This window comes from Schistocerca nitens, chromosome 2 (genome assembly GCF_023898315.1).
Source record: "Schistocerca nitens isolate TAMUIC-IGC-003100 chromosome 2, iqSchNite1.1, whole genome shotgun sequence".
NCBI lineage: Eukaryota > Metazoa > Arthropoda > Insecta > Orthoptera > Acrididae > Schistocerca > Schistocerca nitens.
In genome coordinates, this window is record NC_064615.1 from 110,054,738 (window position 1) to 110,079,894 (window position 25,157).

The 25,157-nt window shown below is 40.4% G+C and overlaps 1 protein-coding gene across 1 annotated transcript in view; it reads right to left on the reverse strand.

Annotated features, from left to right (window-relative positions):
• LOC126234288 (mitochondrial fission 1 protein) overlaps window positions 1–24,820 on the reverse strand; it is a 43,466-nt gene extending 18,646 nt beyond the window's left edge. Inside the window, exons 1-2 of the mRNA XM_049942975.1 lie at window positions 24,663–24,820; window positions 24,067–24,273 (exon numbers count right to left, since the gene is read on the reverse strand). Coding sequence (XP_049798932.1) covers window positions 24,067–24,273; window positions 24,663–24,707 — 252 coding nt within the window. The 5' untranslated portion in view covers window positions 24,708–24,820. The remainder of the gene's footprint in view (window positions 1–24,066; window positions 24,274–24,662) is intronic.
• Between the last annotated feature and the right edge of the window lie 337 nt (window positions 24,821–25,157).

Here is a 25,157-nt window from a genome sequence, read left to right on the forward strand (position 1 = left end):
TACCTCACGTGTTCCCATATTTTTACGGAATCCAAACTGATCTTCCCCGAGATTGGCTTCTACCAGTTTTTCCATTTGTCTGTACAGGATTCGCGTTAGTATTTTGCAGCTGTGACTTATTAAACTGACAGTTCGGTAATTTTCACATCTGTCAACGGCTGCTTTCTTTGGGATTGGAATTATTATATTCTTCTTGAAGTCTGAGGGTATTTCGCCTGTCTCGTACATCTTGCTCACCAGATGATCAAGTTTTGTCAGGACTGGCTCTCCCAAGGCCGTCAGTAGTTGTAATGGAATGTTGTCTACTCCCAGGGCTTTGTTTCAACTTAGGTCTCTCAGTGCTCTATCAAATTCTTCACACAGTATCATATCTCCCATTTCATCTTCACCTACATCCTCTTCCATTTCCATAATATTGTCCTCAGGAACATCGCCTTTGTATAGTCCCTCCATATACTCCTTCCACCTTTCTGCTTTCCCTTCTTTGCTTAGAACTGGGTTTCCATCTGAGCCCTTGATATTCATGCAAGTGGTTCTCTTTTCTCCAAAGCTCTCTAATTTTCCTGTAGGCAGTATCTATCTTACCCCTAGTGAGGTAAGCCTCCACATCCTTAAATTTGTCCTCTAGCCATGCCTGCTTAGCCATTTTGCACTTCCTGTCGATGTTATTTTTGGACGTTTGTATTCCTTTTTGCCTGCTTCATTTACTGCATTTTTATATTTTCTCCTGTCATCAATTAAATTCAGTATTTCTTCTGTCACCCAAGGATTTCTACTAGCACTTATCTTTTTACCTACTTTACAGCTTGATAATAAATTCAACTGGGAGGAGCACACCACAGAACTGCTGAAGCGTCTTAACAAATCTCTGTTTGCAATGCGAATTTTGTCAGACATAGCGGATATAAAAATGAAAAAGCTGGCATACTATGCTTACTTTCATTCCATAATGTCATATGGGATTATTTTTTGGGGTAATTCATCAAGCCATCTAAAGCTTTCCGGGCACAAAAACATGCAGTGAGAGTTATATGTGGTGTGAACTCAATAACATCCTGCAGAAGCCTGTTTAGGGAACTAGGGATACCAACTACTGCTTCCCAATATATTTATTCCTTAATGAAATTTGTCATTAAAAATATATCACTTTTTCAAACCAACAGCTCAATTCATGGAATCAATACTAGAAATAAGAATAATCTTCACAAGGATTTAAAGTCACTTAGTCTTGTACAAAAAGGTGTGCATTATTCAGGAACACACATTTTCAATAACTTGCCAGCAGCCATAAAAAGCTTAACAACCAATTAAATTCAGTTTAAGAGAAGCCTAAAGGATTTATTGGTGGCCAACTCCTCCTACTCCATTGATGAATTTCTTAGTAAAACCAACTGATTTGTATATAAGTACAGCATAACTTCTGCACCATTTCAGTGCAGTAATGTGTTCATTGTAAATAAGTATTACAGTAGTTGTATTACCTTATAAAAAATAAAAAACTTTTTTATTTTAAATTCAGTGCATTAGTATTTTTAAAATGACTCTCAGTGTTCATTAAAAATGACGATCATTCCACTTGGGACCTGTGGAATGGTACATTGGCTTATTTGTTTTAGTTGTAAATATTTGTCATGTATTGTTGTTTTTCTGACATGTTCCACATCCTGGAGGACCTCCTCACTACGGATCAATTGGAATGAAAGTAAATCTAATCTAATCCTCTGTTGCCTTCACCACTTCCTTCCTCAAAGCTATCCATTCTTCTTCTACTGTATTTCTTTCCCCCATTCCTGTCAATTGTTCCTTTATGCTCTTCCTGAAACTCTCTACAACCTCTGGTTCTTTCAGTTGATCCAGGTCCCATCTCCTCAAATTCCCACCTTTTTGCAGTCTCTTCAGTTTTAATCTACAGGTCATAACCAATAGATTGTGGTCAGAGTCCACATCTGCCCCTGGAAATGTCTTACAATTTAAAACCTGGTTCCTAAATCTCTGTCTTACCATTATATAATCTATCTGATATCTTCTAGTATCTCCAGGGTTCTTCCATGCATACAACCTTCTTTCATGATTCTTGAACCAAGTGTTAGCTATGACTAAGTTATGCTATGCGCAAAATTCTACCAGGCGGCTTCCTCTTTCGTTTCTTAGCCCCAATCCATATTCACCTACTATGTTTCCTTCTCTACCTTTTCCTACTCTCGAATTCCAATCACCCATGACTATTAAATTTTCATCTCCCTTCACCACCTGAATAATTTCTTTTATCTCATCATACATTTCATCAATTTCTTCGTCATCTGCAGAGCTAGTGGGCAGGGTTATAAATACAAAATCAAATAGGGGTAATGCAGAAGTAGGTTTAATAATGAATTAAAAAATAGGAGTGCGGGTAAGCTACTACAAACAGCATAGTGAACGTATTATAGTGGCCAAGATAAGACACGAAGCCCATGCCTACTACAGTAGTACAAGTTTATATGCCAACTAGCTCTGCAGATGAAGAAATGTATGATGAGATAAAAGAAATTATTCAGGTAGTGAAGGGAGACGAAAATTTAATAGTCATGGGTGACGAATTCGACAGTAGGAAAAGGGAGAGAAGGAAACATAGTAGGTGAATATGGATTGGGTCTAAGAAATGAAAGAGGAAGCTGCCTGGTAGAATTTTGCACAGAGCATAACTTAATCATAGCTAACACTTGGTTCAAGAATCATAAAAGAAGGTTGTATACATGGAAGAATCCTGGAGATACTAAATGTATCAGATAGATTATATAATGGTAAGACAGAGATTTAGGAACCAGGTTTTAAATTGTAAGACATTCCCAGGGGCAGATGTGGACTCTGACCACAATCTATTGGTTATGAACTGTAGATTAAAACTGAAGAGACTGCAAAAAAGTGGTAATTTAAGGAGATGGGACCTGGATAAACTGACGAAACCAGAGGTTGTACAAAGTTTCAGGGACAGCATAAGGGAACAACTGACAGGAATGGGGGAAAGAAATACAGTAGAAGACGAATGGGTAGCTCTGAGGGATGAAGTAGTGAAGGCAGCAGAGGACTAGTAGAAATCTTTGGGTAACAGAAGAAATACTGAATTTAATTGACGACAGGAGAAAATATAAAAATGCAGTAAATGAAGCAGGCAAAAAGGAATACAAACGTCTCAAAAATGACATCGACAGGAAGTGCAAAATGGCTAAGCAGGCATGGCTAGAGGACAAATGTAAGGATGTAGAGGCTTGTCTCACTAGTGGTAAGATAGATACAGCCTACAGGAAAATTAAAGAGACCTTTGGAGAAAAGAGAGCCACTTGTATGAATGTCAAGAGCTCAGATGGAAACCCAGTTCTCAGCAAAGAAGGGAAAGCAGAAAGGTGGAAGGAGTATATAGAGGGTCTATACAAGGGTGATGCACTTGAGGACAATATTATGGAAATGCAAGATGATGTAGATGAAGATGAAATGGGAGATACGATACTGCGTGAAGAGTTTGACAGAGCACTGAAAGACCTGAGTCAAAACAAGGCCCCGGGAGTACACAACATTCCATTACAACTACTGACGGCCTTGGGAGAGCCAGTCCTGACAAAACTCTACCATCTGGTGAGCAAGATGTACGAGGCAGGCGAAATACCCTCAGACTTCAAGAAGAATATAATAATTCAAATACCAAAGAAAGCAGGTGTTGACAGATGTGAAAATTACCGAACTGTCAGTTTAAACCTCGGGGAAGATCACTTTGGATTCCGCAGAAATATTGGAATACATGAGGCAATACTGACTTATCTTAGAAAACAGATTAAGTAAAGGCAAACCTACGTTTCTAGCATTTGTAGACTTAGAGAAAGCTTTTGGCAATGTTGACTGGAATAATCTCTTTCAAATTCTGAAGGTGGCAGGGGTAAAATAGAGGGAGCAAAAGGCTATTTACAATTTGTACAGAAACCAGATGGCAGTTATAAGAGTCGAGGGGCATGAATGGGAAGCAGTGGTTGGGAAGGGAGCGAGACGGGGTTGTAGCCTCTCCCCGATGTTATTCAATCTGTATATTGGGCACGCAGTAAAGGAAACAAAAGAAAAATTTGGAGTAGGTATTAAAATGCAAGGAGAAGAAATAAAAACTTTGAGGTTCGCCCAGGACATTGTAATTCTGTCAGAGACAGCAAAGGACTTGGAAGAGCAGTTGAATGGAATGGACAAGTGTCTTGACAGGAAGATATAAGATGAACATCAAGAAAAGCAAAACGAGGATAATGGAATGTAGTTGAATTAAATAAAGTGATGCTGAGGCAATTAGATTAGGAAATGAGGCACTTGAAGTAGTAGATGAGTTTTGCTATTTGGGGAGCAAAATAACTGATGATGGTCGAAGTAGAGAGGATATAAAATGTAGACTGGCAATTGCAAGGAAAGCGTTACTGAAGAAGAGAAATTTGTTAACATCGAGTACTGATTTAAGTGTCAGGAAGTCATTTCTGAAAGTATTTGTATGGAGTGTAGCCATGTATGGAAGTGAAACATAGACGATAAATAGTTTGGACAAGAAGAGAGTAGAAGCCTTTGAAATGTGGTGCTACAGAAGAATGCTGAAGATTAGATGGGTAGATCACGCAACTAATCAGGAAGTATTGAATAGGATTGGGGAGAAGAGGAGTATGTGGCACAACTTAACAAAAGAAGGGATCGGTTGGTAGGACATGTTCTGCGGCATCAAGGGATCACCAAGTTAGTATTGGAGGGCAGTGTGGAGGGTAAAAATCGTAGAGGGAGACCAAGAGATGAATACACTAAGCAGATTCAGAAGGATTAAGTTGCAGTAGGTACTGGGAGATGAAGGAGCTTGCACAGGATAGATTACCATGGAGAGCTGCATGAAACCAGTCTCAGAACTGAAGACAACAACAACAAGAACAACATTCAATAATTAACACCTTTGAAATATTGAGCATTTTAAAATTTCTCACTTATAAAACAACATAAAAATCTATTTCAATGCTTTCCCACGATTTCATGAAATTCCCTCAAATTTCCCTGAATTTTGTAGATGAAGTTTAATTCCCTGAGAATTACAGGTTCTCCAGAGAATCACCAACCTGCTGAGGAAACCTGGCTGCCCAATCATGTATCTGCGCACAAGATACAGTCACAATGATTGCCGCATTTCATAAATTGTTCAAGATATCAAAACAAGGTTTCTTGTTGCAAATGACAGCACACACAGATGCATGTCTATTTTATGATGAATACAGGAAACTGTTTTATTCACTGTTTGAAGTGACTTATCTGCAGCACTTAAGAGGGTTGGCAGAACAAATATTTCAATAGCAAATAAAGAAGACCCAGATGCTACCTTTAAACGCACCCTTAGCACTTCGGAAGCAGCACAGCATAATGAGTTAATTCATCCACAGTAGTCAGAGGGTTTAGTACATGTACTTCACTAAGAAAATTAGACATCCAGGTAGTTGGCCAACAGTACAGAAACACCATGAGAAATATGCGCTTGAACATAACACTTAGCCATGAACAGCACCTGCTCATTGTTCTCAATATGTTGCAGCAAGTATCAGTCGTCGTCAAAACAGTGTTCTGTGTTGTTGCGAGTGCATTGTGTCAGAGCTCACTACGTTCAGTCATGGGCAAATGGTTGGTGCTTGTATAGTGGGTGCTTCCGTAATGAAGATAACCGAAGTGTTTGGTGTTTTAAGCAACACCATATCGAAGGTCTGTACCAATACAGGGAAGAAGGTAAAACATCTTCAGCTAAGTCGATGTGATGAGGGTGAAGGGGGATGGGGGAGACCACAGCCACCAGATCTCAATATTATTGAGCCTTTGTGGTCTACTTTGGATATGGGTTCATGATTACTAACCACTTCCATCTTTGTTACCTGAACTTGGTCCTATTTTGAAGGAAGAATGGTGTAAGACTCCCTTTAAAACCACACAGCACTTTTATTTACCCATTCTGAGACAACTACAAGTTGTTTCAAATGTCAACTGTTTTCCTGCACTATATTAGGCATGGTAATGTGTTGATGTTTCCATATTTTTGTCTACCCTCGTACCTTCAGTAGCTTTCATAGTGCCCATTCCTTGCAAAATGAAATCTTTTCTGGAACATCTGTAGAAGGTACACATTCCAAATCCTGACACACAATGAATGCATTGAGGAGCTGGCACGTGTGTCGTGGTTCTTATTTCTTGTATATCATGCCAGACTACACTACCAAATAATAGGTGTGTAAGATTTTTGTTTCCTGGATAATGAAGGTGCACTTTCTCAGATTAATGCAATCATGGACATAGCTGGGCACATCTGTCAAGCAGCTTGGTTGCTTTCTCAAATGTCTCCCAAAAACTGTCATCCAGGTAGTAAAGATGTAAACAACCACCTAGTCACCCTATTTTTATCTGCTTCATTTTACGGATCTGAATGTAACTTTATAAGAGTTACCATCTCAAATATCTCTCTGCAATGGTTGATCTTAAACATCATCCCAGACCCCAACAGAACAAATTGTCACATTTTTCTCCAATCTGGATACAGCAATTTTAACTCACAATTCCATTCAAGAGATGGCTTAAATTCTGAGCTGCCCCCTAATTAATCATTTAGAGGGCAACATTTCTTTTCTATCCCAAAGAGATGTGGGCCAGTTGTTTGCCTTTACAGGCCACTAGCTGACGACTACAATTACGCAACAGCCATCGGCAGTATGGGACTTGCCAACTAATGTTTTAACTACAAGATAGCATCACCAATTTTAATCAAGGACAATCACTGTATTACAAACTGAGTTTTACTGCCTGAATACACTAAAATACACAGACATGGTGTGTACATGGACAAGAATAAAATTTCCTTATTTCTCTGTTAAAAAGCACTTTTTTCCAGAGTGAAAATACATATTTCCAGGTTATGTGACAATATACTATCCATTGGAGCTGTAAAATTTATCAACTTTGAATGATAGAAAGGTTTTATGCACCAATTAGAACACCCCAACACATTAGGAAACTAAATAAACCAAAAAGAAACATGTTTTGAAAAGAACTTTTATAAGCAGTAACATGTACACCGCGTATTTTCTTATTGTGAAAGTATAAATACGAATTCCATCATATACAGCTCATTAGCTTCCAAAGCACTTAAGTTGAGATTGCAATGCACTTTGTTAGCCAATCATGTCACATGATTTCACCAGATGACAGCATATATCACTGTTAAATAACGCAAACACACAAATAGGAAAAGTTAATGGTTTAAATTAATATACATAAGCAAGCTAAGCCTTCACATATAATATTGGTCCCTTTTAGCAGTGTTACTCCTAAAGATATGTCAACACAAATGTGATAGTGAAATTTTAAATAATGACATAAATGGCTGGTCTTCTGGTTCCAAAACTTTTCTAAGTGGCTGGTCCTCAAAGTGTTGAGTTCTGAATTAGAGTCAAACGATATGTTATTTAAGGACGTCATCGCACTATCTCACAAGCAATAACTCGTCTTGTGTAAAAGGAAATTTACTTTGAATTTAACACTTCTCACACCACCACTTCCAATATTTTCCTGTGGCCTGTTAGAAATAGGTTCACCTGAACAGTTGCCAGAAAGCACCAGAAAACAAGTGTTACAGCCTATGCACACTTAGAATGATGTAGGAAGCTCATGCTTGGTGTTTGCCCTGCTCATATGCCTTTTGTCGTACTTCTGTTTAGAATTTCGAGCAGAGTGAGGCATTGTGTGACAATATGCAGCACTACATCATGTTGTTCAGAGGACATTTACGGAGTTATTGTAGTTAGTGCAATCATACCGAACTCAGATAAGAAATGCAAAATAAGAAAGCTGTCCTTGGCATAAAATTCATTTCAAAACTAAGACTCTACAACTTAAAGTACTCTAATATTTTGGTATGTGGTGACAAAGATTTTTTATTAGTATTCTGTAATAGTATTATCTAGCATTTCCAATCAGGTTTACATCCACGCAGCACTGCAAAAAGCTTTTAACAAGGAATACCAATTTCTTGCAAAAAATAAAGTAACTTATTTGTACACACCACAACTAAGGATAAGTTTTTCCATCAATTTTTTAGATGGTACAAAAATCAACAAGATTGTCTGTGAAGCCAAGAAAGTGTATAACTGGCAGTCTACATTCTACTCCAGGAGTAAATACAAGGCCCTAAGCTGGATTACTATGATAAAACATGGTGTGCTGCAAGTCTATAATTCCCTGAAGAATGACTGTCTGTAAACTTAAGATGTAAACAACACAAATTAAGAAATGACGTCAAGCCTAGGGGAAGTAACACACAAGTGTTGAAACACGCCTTGTGATTGAAAAGCAGTCTGTTTCACAGAAGGCAGATTTATAAAATTCTGCTAAAGCTGTCAATATATTTGAAACAGAACATTTTACTCAATACTATTAACTAAATTTGCCTGCTTAGCTTCAAGTGAACTTTTAAGAATGTTCATATGTATATATACTATTATCAGATATCTATAAAAGACATGGTACATCAGAATACTCTAAGAACATTGGAATTTTGAAAACCATACTAAAATGCTTAATTCTGCTCCGAATTCACACTGAATTAGGTCCCTATCTGTTACTAAGCTTTTCAGTGTGATTTTTGGGATGCCAATTTTCTTGGAGTACTAGTAATATATTATCTCACATTTGGCTCTTTATCATGTCATCATGCCATACGTGTCAAAAGAGGAACACATGCACTTGAAATCCAGTATACAGTAGAAGTAAGCAAACAGGGTGAACTGAAACACTTTGTTTCAAAGAAATTGGCTGCCTCTCCAGAGAAGATAAGCCAAATTTCTTTACCAAGCCAACAAAAATAACTTCATTGTTCTGCAAGAAGATTAATGTTAGACTGCCCAATAATGTGGAAATAAATAAAAAACTTAAACTAACAGCATATTATAGTCTCTTTAATCATGTGAATGTATTTTAATTTACTTTGTAGCTCCCAGCCACAGAAATCTGTTGTGTTTTCATTTGAGCTGTAAATGAAGAGCAAACAGCAGAATCGTGAAACGTTAATACAGGTCCTGAATTATCAATCATTCAGCTGGATACATCCATTTTGAGTACCGACTGATAGGAGGCATGATCTACAGTGTTGATATAGTGCTACACATTGCACTGCCTGGTCTTCCTCATTTCCTCTCTCGACTTGATGTGCACAAAAATAGATGGAGAAGGGCCACTATTTGCTAATGTTCTTCCTTTGTCGAGCTGAGAGCTGTTGGTAGCTCGATGGTTAATTTCTCTGCTGGGTCATTATTACTGGTAGCACAACATGATTCTCCATTGATGGCACTGAGCTGACCTATCTGGAGAGGAATTGTGGCTGTTTGTGACCCAGAGCTCTCCTTGGCCTCATATGATTGGTTATTACCATCAATGGCATATAAATTTTTTATAAAAATGTAACCAACACTGGTAAGTCACCAATAACAGTCAAAGATGTTAGTCAAACTTCATTGCATTACATGTTTCGTGGATAGCCCATCATCGGTTGGTGTGTCAAAAAATTATTATACAATCATGAGCACACAGGTAATCCACACCAAGTCTTAATACAAAAATATGTAACATGACAATGTAGAATCTACAAATTATACACACCAAAATACAAAGTTGATGAAAATTTTTTAAATGCAAACTATGTCATACATAAAGACGCACAGTAGGATGTTAAGTGTCAAGTGATCAACATCATCGACACGTAAGTGAAGGAAGCAATACATCTAAATTAAGACAGATTACATTCACCAGATGGCGAACAAACCAGTGGCACTCCATTACACACACAAAAGAACCTTTTTTTAATATAATTATGAATGTGCCATAACTAATACCAAAGAAACCAAGGAAACTTACTTATGAAGGACCAGTAGTACAAAATAAATACATAACAAAGTATCATTAACATTTATAGCACTATTTTATAGGCACTACCACGTGGCAGAGAAATCTACTATCAAAGCGCAACTTTCATTATTGTTTCATAGGTTAATGAAAGTAAATTTGGATAATGATGTAGTTAATAAGGAAACAAAAATTATACAGTTAGGACAAGCCAATGGCTATTTGGAAAAGGTCATAAGTGAGATGAGTAGAAAAATTCTTAACAACAAGCAACATTAGTTGTCTTCTTCAAAGGATAAAATTACACACATTGCCATGTTCTACTTTGGTCCTTGACACAACAGGATTGCACAAGCCTTCAGAAAAGCAGAGCTTCAGGTGGATTTCTGCATATGAAAGAAACTAACTTGCTTTGTGGCATAGTCTCAATGATAAAACTACTAAGTCTCAAAATTCTTGTGTTTAACACAGTCAAATGGGTTTCCTGGGTAGCATCTATGTGGGCCTGATGGGCAGACACATTTTTAGAAAGATTATGGAGCACTCTTACAATAGCACAATTAGGTGTCCTTTGAAAGAATGATCATCTGTTGCTCCCTCATTAATGACAGTTTAGCTATCTTGCATGTTGAATATAAGAGTATGGACCTCTACATTCTTGAGGAGTTGGAAGCTTACATGTATCGCCAGTCTGATCCACACACTGTCATAAATAAACAATTTCAAATAGCAGGCAATGGTATTAAAATATTTTTGACCATTTGCTGATTCATTAGTCTGTTTTTCCATCTCTCCCTTAGTTGTATTACATTCATCATCAAATATTTCAGATTCATTATTTTCTCTTTTTACTGTAATATCTTCTGTAATAACGCATGAGTTTTAATAAATAAAATGCTCCCCTACTGTCTCTCTTACTTTGAATTTTTTTGTATTTATTGTCATTATTATTTTATTTGGTTTGTAACTGTATTTTCGCTACATTTTTTCTGCTTTAATTGAGTTTGAATACGTGCACTACATCAGTCTGCAGGCTCAAGCACATCCCCCTGTGTATGCGAAAGCAATATATGGCTATGTTCATTTATGCTGTAGAGAATGCCTCATGGTTCTCCACTTTGTTTTACTTTAGATACCTAACTCATATTTTAGGCTTTGGCAGTAGATTTATCTGCCACCTGGAGGTAGGCTATATAACAGCACTTTAACAGTTATTCTGTAATTGGACAGATAAAAAAATCTACTCACCAAGTGGCGGCAGAACATACAAGTAAAAGGTTATTATTACATAAGCTTTCGTCTCCTCTTTCTGGCAGGAAGGTTGAAGAGGAAGGAAGAGGGGTGACAGAAAAAGACTAGAGATGTCTAGGGAAAGAGGTAGGTTTTAGAAAAGTCACCCAGCACCAAAGGTCAGGTGAGACCTAACACATGGAATGATAAGGAAAGAGACTGTTTGGGACTGCACTGGACAAGATTTGAAAACCTTAGAGCTTAAAAGTGGGAGACCGGTTAATATGCAAGACACAGATAACTGCTAAAACATCATGCACGAGTTAATAAGATTGGAAAGTCAAGTGCACTGTATACAAGATAGTAGGAGGGGGGGGGGGGGAGAGGGACGGGGAGGAGGAAAAATAGACAGGCAAGAAAATGAAAGATGCAGAAAACTAAAATGGAGTGAAGGAAAGGAGTAGTTACTGCAAAGAAATGCTGAGATGGAAGAAATTAATGTAAATTAAGGCCAGGTGGGTGGTGAGAGCCAAGGACATGTTGCACCAATAGTTCCCTCCAGCGGAGTTCGGAGGAATTTGTGTCTAGGGGAAGAATCCACCAATTGGTGTGTGAATTTTTTATCTATCCAATTACATTAAAATGTCAAAAATTGATTGTTATTCTGATGGTTTATTTGTTTTATATTCATGACCTTTCGTAAGTTCCCATCGTACCTTTGATAATAGCTAGTGCACATTTGTAATCATATTAAAAAATAATCATTTACTGGCTTAACACACTACTGGCTTGTGCACTATCTGGTGTGTAGTGTTAAGTATTAATTTTGAGTGCATCACTTCCTTCACTTGTGTATTTATGATGATGGCCATTTCGCACTACTATTCTACCATTGTGCTCCTTTGTGTGAGACATCATTTGCGTGTACAATTTTTTCATCACTTTGTATTTTCGTATGTATCATTTGTGCAGCCTACACTGTCACACATTACATAATTTTTTATTAAGTGTGTATGTGTGGAATAACTTCATGCTGATGACTGCGTAACAGTTTTTTTTTGGCAGATATGACAATGGGCTATGTGCAAAACAGTAATGCAACAAACAAGTTCAACAAACGTCTTCAGTTATCAGTGACCTTGGTTACAATTTTTTTTAAGTATCAATATTGTTGCAAACCACATACATGACTTCTGCTGCAGCTTTACAGTTTAACTGAGCAACCAGACAGTTTACTAGAACTGGTCTTGTGACAGTGGAGTAAGTGTGTCTTCTATTACAGGCAATGCCTCAGGAAACAATTTTAAAATTTACATATTTTCTTAGAACGTTCATCATATAAGAGAAAAATATTGCCAGAATGACATTATCTGATACAAAGAAAACAAGCACACACTTTCAGAGAAAATGACACAAAATGCAGTGCTCTGACTAAACCAATGAGTACCTCTCAGCCCTCACTATATGTAACATGGTGTTCCTCATGATACCTGTTGCCACATTTTTAATTCTGGTACCATACACAATATTTTCCTTGCCTCACATGAGTTACCTAAAATTACCCTCCCACAGGTCAAACAACAAATTCAGACACTTGTGTATCAATATACACTCTGTCCTATGAATTTTTGTATCATTTACCTCTTTTCACCTCCGACTTCCATATGTGAAAATGTTAAGTTGGACAATAGTACAGAGTCTGCTTCAACTGTGCATCCCCTTACAACAGACTGACCAGTCAGTTTGAAGGAAGCAATAGCATACAGCGTCCAATAGAACCATTACCAATGAAGCACTGTCATGTTCAAATGAATCTTCAGGCTGAGGGCAATTTTACTTTTTGCTACATGAAGCTATTGTTGCCAACCTATACACTCTACAGCAGAAGTTCATTGGCTAACAAAGCACTGTATTAGACTAACTGTACGAAATTATGTTCTTTTGAGAAATTACAATTCCTGAGATACTATATGAACTTTTCTCTGTGCCTGCTCCTTTGAAAGTATGCAAAAATAAATTTTCATAGCACATCTACATGATTATTTAGAACTAAATCATCATCATCTTTTACACTTATTGTCATTCTTCAGCTGCTTTGACACTTGTGGAAATGTGGTCCTGTGAAAATAAAAGACATTTGTTTGCTTTGTGCCATATGCCTTTTGCTTCTGTTTATTTATGAAGCATCTTTAATGATCCTTAATACATATCTGTTCTGCATACATAATTGTGTTACGTAATAATCCCAAGTAAGTTTTATTAAGAGTTTTTGGTTATACTCATTAGGCAAGAAACAAATTTCGTTAGGATAAACTACTATTTGGTTCTAATTATGATTTTGTTGTTTTCATCTGTGTGTAATCCGTATAAGATGATACAATTAGGCCTATATTATACTGGATATTTAAGACTTTCAGCAATAAATATTCAATATTTTTTTGTGGCGAATCATTCCTCTCCAAACGGCTCCCGCATTTGGGCACGGGGGCACTGCACAGCCACACCCCCCCCCCTCCCAGTTCTCAGAGAAAGGAAGACCGTTGCTTTTCTTTCACAAAAATGATTTAGAAGTCTGTGTTACACGGGTTTTTAACAGGGTCAGAATTGGAACTTTTTAATGGCTACTTACAAGTCATTACTAGTCTTCCAAGATATTAAAAATACTCCATACCCCAGGCCTTTCCCTACCCTCCAGCCCCCCCCCCCCCCCAAACTATTGTAAGAGAGCCCTTGTTCCTCTGTAATGATTATTGATTTCATATCTGTGATTTCCATTTAATGTTTTGTTTGTCCACTAGGTAAGGACAGTAGTTTAATACTATTCAATTCTTTACCAAGCATCCTCAATTCTGAGCCATCACAGCAAAGAAGATAAGTGTTAATAGATGAGGCACACCTTTTAGCCACAGAAGGCAGCTGATATTCTTATATTTGAAAGCACAATGAGAGCCAGTGTCAATAGTTAGAGAAACAAATTACATTGCTCACAGCAAAATCAATTACATCCACTTCAGCTTTGAAGTCCCAGAGATTCCCATTTTACGCGAGTCTCAGCTAATACTAAGATTACACTGCAGCAAATTCTTAGATCTTCTCACAGTATGGTCAGCTGAGAACCTCATATCCTCCAAACCATAAAATATTAGTCTTCCGCTACTTTTGCCATTAGGACAATCTCAAATTGAAAACATCATTGTCACAAAATCTACTATTTCAAACAATGGAAAGTCCACAATGGAATGTAACAATATTATGAAAAGGTAAGTTGCCACTCACTATATAGTGGAGATGTTGAGTTGTAGATAGGCACAATGAAAAGACTGTTCTTTTTGTTGTGCCTATCAGCAACTCAGCTTGTCTATCACTTTGCTTATTTTTTGTTGTAGATTTGTGTTACGTACTTTCCCTGCAACTGCTTTTGTGAAATAACTTATGTTGCAAGTCTGTTTTTGTAAGGTAACTACGTTCTATGAAAACACATTTGTATATACTACGTTGTTCCACATCGTAGTGTCTTCCACATATGGAAGGATCTAAGGAATACGTATATCAATAAATAAAATAAAGTAACAAAACTACACACAACTACCAATGTAGAAATGGATTACCTCTACTGTCCAGGAACCAATGATGCTGTACAGCTTTGTAGCACAATTCTAATTACACACCACCCCACAGTTTAAAATCTACTCTCAAGCAAAGCTGATAAAGCAAGAGAAAATGCAACAAAACTTCACAATATAAAGAAGTTCAGAGTGTGGTTCCTGCAAACAAATAATGATAACTACATAACTTAAAGTTTCTGACAATCCTGGATAAGGGCCGAATCAATGAATCAGTTGTGTATTTATACACAGGCAATTATTATATAGTCTTTCCAACTTAACAAAAAATTACAAAAAAGTTTCCGACTTGAAGATCAATAATTTCAATCTAACTCAGTTATATAACAGTACGAAGTTTCTTACAATGGGATTTAACTCGGCAATACACCAAGAAAACTGATCACCCCCCCCCCCCCCCCCCAGTTACATGACTAAAAACAGCAGAAAAGGCTTTCAATTACTTCAGAAAGATATTATGCTGTTTGTCTGAATGCATACTACAACTATTACACAAAGTTATTGACACCTGTATAAGCGATATCACTTTGTCATACCCAACATGGCCACAGAATCTGTGCAATGACGTTCCTTTGTACTTTCTCCATCTACCAGCTATACTGAATTTGTCATGCAGAACTGTAATAGCCTTATTACTTTTTCTGCTCACATTATCAGCTGAAGACAATACCATGAAGTGGCAGAAGTCATGGTTGGTTGGTTGGTTTAAAAAAAAAGGGGGCAAGGGACCAAACTGCAAGGTCATGGGTCCCTTGTTCCCAGTAAACTAAGTACACAAGGGAAAGAAGAAAAGAAAGGAGACGTACAGGACAATAACAGGAGAAAGGAAGAACCTGAAGAATGACAGAAGGACAACCAACACTACTATGTTTGAAAGTTGTATACACCAGGAGAAACTCAGGTCTCACAACACTACTATGGACAAAACAGGAAAAAGAAAACCACATAGAGAAGCAAAAGAAAGATAAGAGGGATAAAAACAAGAGAGCAGATGACCGTGGTTGGTCGACCACGAGAATAAAAGGAAAAGCCAGCCACTCTGCGACACATCCAACCTAAAAGTATTAGAGTGAGAACACAAAGGGACAAAGGACATGCGTTAAAACTTATGTAGAATGATAAACCCCACTGTCACACATGAAACGTAAAACTAAATTAGCCGATGAGTTACCGTCAGCTAAAATTAATGGCAACGAGTCCAGTAACTGGAAAGTCCGCCACAAGGCAGCCAAAGGAGGGCATCTCACTAAGATATGGGCCACTTTCAGCCTGGCGCCACACCGACACAGAGGCAGGTCATCACAGCGAAGAAGGTAGCCGTGTGTCACCCAAGCATGGCCAATGCGGAGCCAACAGAGAACCACAGAGACCCTGCGAGAGGCCCGCCTGGGGGTCTCCCACATGTTCGTAGTCTCCTTAATGGTACGCCGTTTGTTATGCGTACTGAGGTTATGCCATTCTGTCTCCCAACGCCACTAAACCTTGCGGTTGCACAGAAGCCTATCTCCATAAGCAGTTTCCGCGTAGCCTGTTTGGCCAGCCTGTCAGCAAGTTCGTTGCCTGGGATGCCAGTGTGACCTGGGGTCCAGACAAACACCACTGGACAACTGGACTGTTCCAGAGCATAAATGGACTCCTGGATGGTTGCTACCAAAGGATGACAAGGGTAGCACTGGTCGATAGCTTGAGGGCTGCTCAAGGAGTCAGTACACAGAAAAAATGACTCCCCAGGGCATGAACAGGTGTGCTCAAGAGCACAGAATATAGCCAACAGCTCGGAAGCGAAAACATTGCAGCCATCGGGCAAGGAATGTCCTCCATGGACATACGCGAAGCCGACATGATCATCAGCCATCGAGATGTTGGTGTAAACCACATCATGGCCTTGTTACATGTGAAGAATCTAGAGAAACTGCAGCAGAGAGCCGCAGGGTTAACTGAGTCCTTAGGGCCATGTGAAAAAAATGTCCAGACGCCACCTCTGTCTAGGTGTACACCATGGAGTTGTACGTGAATGGACCTCAAGTACAGGTGGTACCTGGGCTGCCAATGCAGGAGATGAACCACCGTGGGTGGGAAAAGGAGACGGTAATTCAGATGCACAGGAGAAATATGAACGTGGGCAACATAACTGGCCATCAGTTGTGCACAGCCTCCACCAGTACCTGGTTACAGGACTCGTCCTAAAAGCTCATGTCACTAGGCGAATGCCACAGTGGTGCACTGGGTCGAGTAAACGCAACACTGAGAGCACCGCCGAACCGTAAACCAGACTCCCATAGTCAAGGCGGGATTGAACAAGGGCTCTGTAGAGCTGCAGCAGCATGGAGCTATCTGCACCCCCAGTTGGTGTTGCTCAGGCAGTGGAGGGCATAAAGGTGACTACGGTGAGGAAGCCAAGTCAATCAGGCGTCGAAAACCAGTCCTAAGAATCCATGGTTTTGGATGAACGGCAAGATGCCTACAGAAGTGCAAACACACGACTCTGCGACTGAAAACCGGAAACAGTGGGCTAGAGCCCATGACTGCGCCTTCTGAATGGCTCCCCGTATGCACTGCTCAGCAACACCAGTACTGGTGAAGAAGTATGAAATTCAGAAGTCGTCTGCATACAGAGAAGGTGAGACGGACGGCCCTACTGCTGCTGTTAAGACCATTAATGGCCACTAAAAATTGACACACACTCAATACAGAGCCCTGCCAGACCCCATTCTCTTGGATATGGGTGGAACTATGGGAGGCACCAACTTGGACACAGGAAGTACAAAGCAACAGGAAATTTTGGATAAAAATCAGGAGCGGGCCGCGAAGACCCCACTCGTATAATGTGGCAAGGATATGATGTCGCCAGGTGATGTCATACGATTTTCGTAAATCAAAAAAGACGGCAACCAGGTGCTGGCGCCTGGAAAAGGCTGTTCGGATGGCAGACTCAAGGGACGCAAGATTATCAGTGGTAGAGCGACCCTGGCAGAAGCCGCTCTGACATGGAGCCAGTAGGCCACGTGACTCCAAGATCACACCCAACCGCCGACACACCATACATTCCAGCAGCTTACAAAGAACGTTGGTGAGGCTGATGGGCCAAAAGCTATCCACACCAAGAGGGTTTTAACTGGGTTGGAGCACTGGAATAATGGTGCTCTCCAGTCATTGCAATGGAAAGACGCCATCACATCAGATCTGATTGAGGAGGATGAGGAGATGTCACTTGCAGTCACATGAGAGATGTTTAATCATCTGACTGTGGATCCGATCTGGCCCAGGAGTTGTGTCGGGACAATGTGCAAGGGTACTGAGGAGCTCCCACTCTGTAAATGGGGCATTATAGGATTCACTGTGGCATGTAGTGAATGAGAGGACTTCCCCTTCCTGCCACCGTTTGAGAGTGCAAAAGGCTGGGGGTAATTCTCCGACGGAGAGCCTCGAGCAAAGGGCTCGGCAATCACGTTTGCATCGGTAGATAACACGCCATTTGTGTTAACACCGGGAACACCTGTTGGGGTCTGGTACCCAAAAACACATTTGATCTTGGCCCAGACTTGTGAAGGTGACGTATGGCATCAAATGGTCGACACGTATCTCTCCCAACACTCCTGCTTCCATTGTCTGACAAGTTGGCAAAGGCGGGCACAGAGCTGTTTAAAGGCTAGGAGGTGCTCCAGGAAAGGGCGCGCTTATGCCACTGTAGAGCTCGCCAACGCTCCTTAATTGCTTCAGTGAGTTCCAGTGAACACCAAGGGACTGCCTTTAGCCGGGGGCATACTAAAGAGCGAGGGATCGCGTTTTCTGCCGCAGAGACAATTGTTGTCGCCTGCTCAACCATCATATCAATGTAACTGTGTGGGGGAGATTTAACGGTGACAACAGAGGTAAAAAAGTTTCCCAGTCCACCTTGTTTAAAGCCTTATCTGGGCAGGCTTCCTGGGCCTGACACCGGGCCAGTGACAGGAAGATAGCGAAGTGGGCACTACTACACAGGTCATCATGTGCTCTCCAGTGGATAGATGGAAGAAGTCCTGGGCTGCAAATTGATAAATCAATGGCCAAGTAACTGCCATGAGCCACACTGAAATGTGTGGCAGGGCAGCACCAGTACGTAAGAGGTAGAGGTCGAAGACAGTAAAGTTCCAACATCTCTGCCTCGACCAGTACGCATGGCGCCATGCCACAAGGGGCTATGGGCATTAAGATCTCCCAATAATAGGAAGGGTTTAGGGAGGCGATGAATCGGTACAGCTAATACATTCAGGGGTACTGCACCATCTGGAGGAAGATACACACTGCAAACAGTTACTTCCTGCGTCGACGTCATTCTGACAGCCACAGCATCTACAGGGGTTTGAAGGGGCACAGTTTCACTACAGACCAAGTTTAGGACATAAACGCGAACTCCACTTGACACACTATTATAGTTGGTAAGGTTCCTGTAATATCCCCTATAGCCACGGAGGGCTGGGGTCCGCATTGCCGGGAAGCAGGTTTCTTGGAGTGCAATGAAGCACGTGTAAAACTTAACAGTTGCATAGCGCAGCCAGGCTGTGGAAAAAACCGCCGCAATTCCACTGGAGGATGATATCATTGTGAGACTGGGAAGGCATGAACATTCAATGAGGCAGGTTATGCCTCAGGGACACCTGCTGCCACTGACTTATTGCGTAAGCAGGCTGTATCTATTGTGTATGAGGGTCCGGCGAGATCTAGATCCTCAGCAGATGCCAAAATCTCCATCTTATCCTCAGGCGCAGAGCTTGTAGGTAGCGGTGGTGTGGGTGCCACCAGAATTCCCTTGGTCTTTGGGATCTTCTTTTTGGATTTCTCTCGCTGTTCCTTGAGCTTCCCTGGCTGGAAGGACTTCCCTGATTCAGTCTCTGGGACTGAGGATGAGCGTGAAGCCCTATGACCAGCTGCTTTTGGGCTCTTCAGTCACCGGCGGGTGTCATCTTTCCCACTAGCAGAAACCTCGGAAGGGAGTGACCCAAGGGACCCCTTCCTAGCGAGAGGAGTCGAAGAAGACTGTTGGGCGGAGGGGGAGGGGGCGTTTCTCCCGAAGAAGGTGGTGCGGGAGCAACAGCGAGGAAAGTACCCCCCCCCCACCCACCCCCTCCCCCAATCAAGAGAGCAGGTGTAGTATTCTGGTTCTGAGAGGCGACAGGACTGTGAGGAACTGATGGGGCAATTACTGGTCTCGTAGCGGCAGTGCAAGAGCAGGTCATAGCCACACGATGTAAGTGCTCAAATTTCCTCTTAGCCTCAGTGTAGGTCAGTTGGTCCAGGGTCTTGTATTCCAGGATTTTCCTCTCTTTCTGTAAAATCCTGCAGTCTGGCGAGCAAGGTGAATGATGCACTCCACAGTTGACACAGATCGGAGGCAGTGCACATCGAGTACTGGGATGTGATGGACACCCACAATCTCAACATGTGATGCTGGAAGTACAGTGGGAAGATGTATGGCCGAACTTCCAGCACTTAAAGCACCGCATTGGGGGAAGGATATATGGCTTGACACATCACAGCGATAGACCATCACCTTGACCTCCTCAGGTAATGTGTCACGTTCGACGGCCAAGATGAAGGCACCGGTGGCAACCTGATTATCTCGGATCCCAATGGACGCGCCAGACAAAATACACACTTTGCCACTCTAAATTGGTGCACAACACACATCATCCGACTGTAAAAGAAGGTCCCCGTGGAATATAATATCCTGGACCATATTTAAGCTCTTATGGGGCTTGATGGTAACAGAAACATCCCCGAACTTGTCACAAGCAAGTACTGCCCGTGACTGGACAGAGGACGATGTTTTTATCAAGACTGATCCAGAGGGCATTTTGGACAGGCCCTCCACGTCCCCAGATGCCCCACAAAAAACTGAGGCTTCATGGACATGAAAGATTCCCCATCAACTATTGTACATACGAGGTACCGGGGCGAAAAGCTTAACTGCCAGCCTCAGCCTGGTGTTCCTCCCATTGTGTGGCCAGGGAGGGGAATGATTTGGGGTCATACTTCTTAGCATTGAAGTTAGACTTTGCCCGCTTAAGAGACTGCTGGTGGCAGACCACCAGCAAGAGATGATGTACTACACTTGATGGAATGACATCCACCCTGATGCCACCCACTCTGACCAGGGGCGCTCCCCATGGGCACCACCCAGCCTCATCAAGGGCCACCTGGCAGGATGGCCATTGCTGGGAGTCCCGATACCCCAGGGAGATAGGCATCTACTCCATAGCATACATTGGGAGTTAATGGCGCAGGCATCAGCAGAGCAATCCCTGTGTTGTCAGGGGTCTACAACCAACAGGGTACATGGCGGGCCCACCAGAATGGACTGGCTGCCATGCTGGATATGAGGTGCAAGAAGTCCATGGTCATCATCGGCATAGAAAGCGACACTGCATAGTGCATGGTGTAAAATGCACGAAGGAAGGTGTCCTTGCCCAAGAGATGAAGAATGAGTGGGACTGCAATGCGATGACGAGGTAGTGAGCTAAAGATCTCAGGGCACGATGGACACGATACATCATGTAAGGTGCCCTTACCCAATTGGCTCGCCCTTCAGGAAAATATAGAAAGATGGAGGTCAAAACTGACAGGAGACCATCACAAAGGCTGAAACGTGTGAGATTCCTTTCAGTCACCTCTTACGACACGTCAAGTGTCTGCACTGCACTGGGCAAAAGGAAGTCCGACACGACATTAGGATATATCCCATGACTTGCCACCTCATAGTATGTTCACTATTGTAATAAAAAATAGCATATTCAAACAGATTATGTGACAAAATGAATTCCAACAGTTATGTTATCAGCAGTAACTGACATCCACAGACAATGTAACAATGTCAAACAGACTGCACATCCAAGTTCATTCTCTGGTTAGTTGCTGCTGTGGTAGCTCTCTTGTGAACAAATAGTGGTCAATAACTGCTCTTCTACACTGCATATAACTTTTGATTCCTGAGAAGTGGCAAGCAGTCCTTCCAGAAGTTTTAGCAGGAACAGAGTTTGATTGACAACATTATTCTAATAGGCTCTGCGATGTGGTACTACAGCAAATGAAAACTAGACTAAATTACAGCCATTATACTGCACAAGGGTAATCATCTCTTCTGTATGGTACAATTACGGCATTTTAATGAGAAATATGTACTGGATGTAAATTAGCAGAATTTTTGGACCTCTGGATAGAGGCTACTCAGGAAGGTGAGATTAGAGAAAACAAATCTGGCTTTCTATGGAGCTGCATATAAAACATTACAATTCCTAATTAGGTATGCGGGTTACAGGCTTCCATTTAGGTGAACCACCAAAATGTGAGGGCGTGGGTCATTCTTAATTCCCATGACACTGTGGCACATAAATGAGATTGATTATTTTTATCTATATAATGCCGCAGACCAAGATGTATGGACTGTTTTTCCTTTGTGGGAAGACTGGGTGGCACCTGTCACCTTGATATGTTGCAGTTGTGATTGTTTCCAAAACCAACTGCAGATTCTGAGAATTAAATCTTCCAACAAGACTGAGCACCTGTCTCTTTGGAGCATTAATGTTCATAGTGGTTTAAATGACGGGCTTACATATCACTAGTGATAAAAATTACGTGGCTCAATTCCTTTGCCCTCATCAGCTGATCTAACACTTTCTGACTCCCTCCTTTGTGGGTAAATTAAGAACTGTGTTCATGCCCCCCCCCCTTGCCGAAACACTTAACAGTTCAGAAAATTGCATCAATGCTACTGCAATGACCAATGACAGGACATTGCTGCACAAGGTATTAGACGAAATGAACTAGACTACTGCTTGGAAGTATGTTGTGTGACCAGAGAAGCATCCTCAGAGCATTTGTAGAGTGCTAAATACAAACTTCATAAGTTTATCGACGTATTCATATGTCAATCACAAGTTAATGGAGCAACTGAATCTAACAGGTGGTGGTTGACGCTCTGATAAAATACAGAGTGTGAAAGTTTTCTAGAACTTATACAGATACTGAACAGCAATGGTTAGAGCCTACAGACACACAAACAAACCAGCATGGAAGGACATACAGGCTTTTAGTTATCCCCATGTCAGTCAATCTGAAGACTTATCAAGCAGTGGGGAAAAAAAATTTATGAAGTGGATTAAAGTTCAGAGAGAAGAAAAGTACTTCACGCTTTGCCAAGGACAATTCTATCAGAGGCAGCAAAGAGGCTAGTTGAAGACAACACGTCTTGAAGAGGTTGTAAGTGGAGTAACAACGAAAGTAAAATGATGGCAATAAAATGTACTCCATATCTAGCAACACAGAGGGAATTAGATTAAGAAATGAGACACAAATAGTAACTTAGACCTATATTTGTACCTATGAACTAGCAAAGTTTTCATTCCCTTTTGTGCTCACCTGTGAACAACTCAACACTTCTGCTATGCAGCGAGTGGTCTTTACTCCCAAAGAATTTACAACACATTCTACCATAAATTTCTTCAGTATAAAAATATAGTTATTTCTGTACGTTCAATATTTATAGTTACTTATTCACTGCGCTAGTTCTAACAGTCTTGAGAGCAGCCTTCTACTGAAGTGGAACGCAGACAATCAACAGTTCAGACAAGAAGAAAGGAGATTCTTTTGGGTACACGTTATCCAATGTTTTGAAATTTATGTATGATGGAAGTATTTAATGTGCATGAAAATAATATGAAGCTTTTTGACTTTGCCTTACAGTGTTAGCCTATGTCGACAATTTTGTTAAATATATTGTGATCATAATCATTATGCTATGGTCCAAATCAATCTATTACCACAATATTTCACAGTCACACATATTGTCTTCATGAACTGTCAACCAAGTTACCTTCCAACCTAACCAACACCTAGAGCCGCACTACAAGTCAGTGTCACCACAACCAAGATCTCAAGGAGGGGAGGCATTGTCCAATGTACAGCATTAACCAGCTTTTGATACACGATATTACGTAATAATGCTGAAGATAACGTGTGTAGCAAGGATAACTAAAAATGAGGTGCTTAATTAAACTGGGGCGCAATTTATGACAAGTTGACTAAAAGATGGGACAAGTTGAGAGGGGATGGACATAAGCATTAAGGGAATTGACAATTTGGAACAGCTGGCAGTTTGCGTAAAGGAGGGAGGGAAAGCAACTGCAAAAAGTTACCAAAGCATCATCACAGTAAGCCGGTTAATGTGGATTATTGTTATGCACAGATGGAAATATCTGTGCAAGACAGAATCTTGAAAAGCCGCTTCAAACAACTATTTGAACTGAAGATACACAATTACACTCACCTTTATCCTTGCAGAACCAAATGCTAAATAGTATAAACAATCTCTCCTTTGTTCCTTCTCTCGTTCGAACAGGTCTTCTAGGAGAATTATTCCTTTGCGAATATCTGCAGAATATTTACTTCGCACCAGACACCAGGCATACTCAAACTGCGCTTTATCCGTTACCTTCCCATTGGCCAATTGCTGATTGTAAACCGTCTCAAATTTCTGAAACCATATCAACAATTAGAAACAATGCACTTCCGTCGTCGCACAAAAACTCTCAGCAAAAATTCTAACACACGAGAACGTTTAGTATACTGGTACGCGATTAAGCACATCAGGCAAACACAGCAAAAATGAGACCATGAAGAGTGAAAGTGCCTGTGTTAAGTTTCAGATGTACATTTGTGGGCTTTGGGACTTGCAACGACTGTTTATCTGTTAACCAAAAAATACCATGTCAATATTACGATATAAACACTACTTTCTTGTGTGAAAACTGCGAAACAAAAACAATCGTGAACAAATAACATTAATCACATAACCGGCTCATAGCAACAAAATTTTACTATTGTCAATAGATTTCAGAATAAACTGCGAGTCATTATCCAAACCTTTATATCATCCGAAGAAACAACTTCTTCGAAAATGTCTTCCATGGCTATTCCTATAGCAGAAATTCATCTACTATATATTTCGGTGATGTACATTACTCCACAGAGTTTAAGTTTACGTCATTAACTTCTGACTAATCCAGAGATATTATGCAGGATATGTTACGAGTTGTCTGTCAATGGCAGAGTAGAGCGACCTTCTGCGTAGAAAATTAATGTTTGCATCACAGTCTAGTACTGGAAGGATAAATCTTATTACCTTAATTACAGACCGTTTGATGGCATAATAATTATGGAAGAATAATATATAATAAGAACTTATTTTATGTTTACGCTCTAGTTAAAATAATTCCTTTTCACAAATCCATAAATGAATAGCGTGTTAAATTAATATTTCATTTATTTATTCAAGATATAATCACTGCTCGTAGATTTTCATACAAAAAGCTTGGAATAACTTTTTCTTAATCAAAATAAACAGAAAGCCCCACAAAA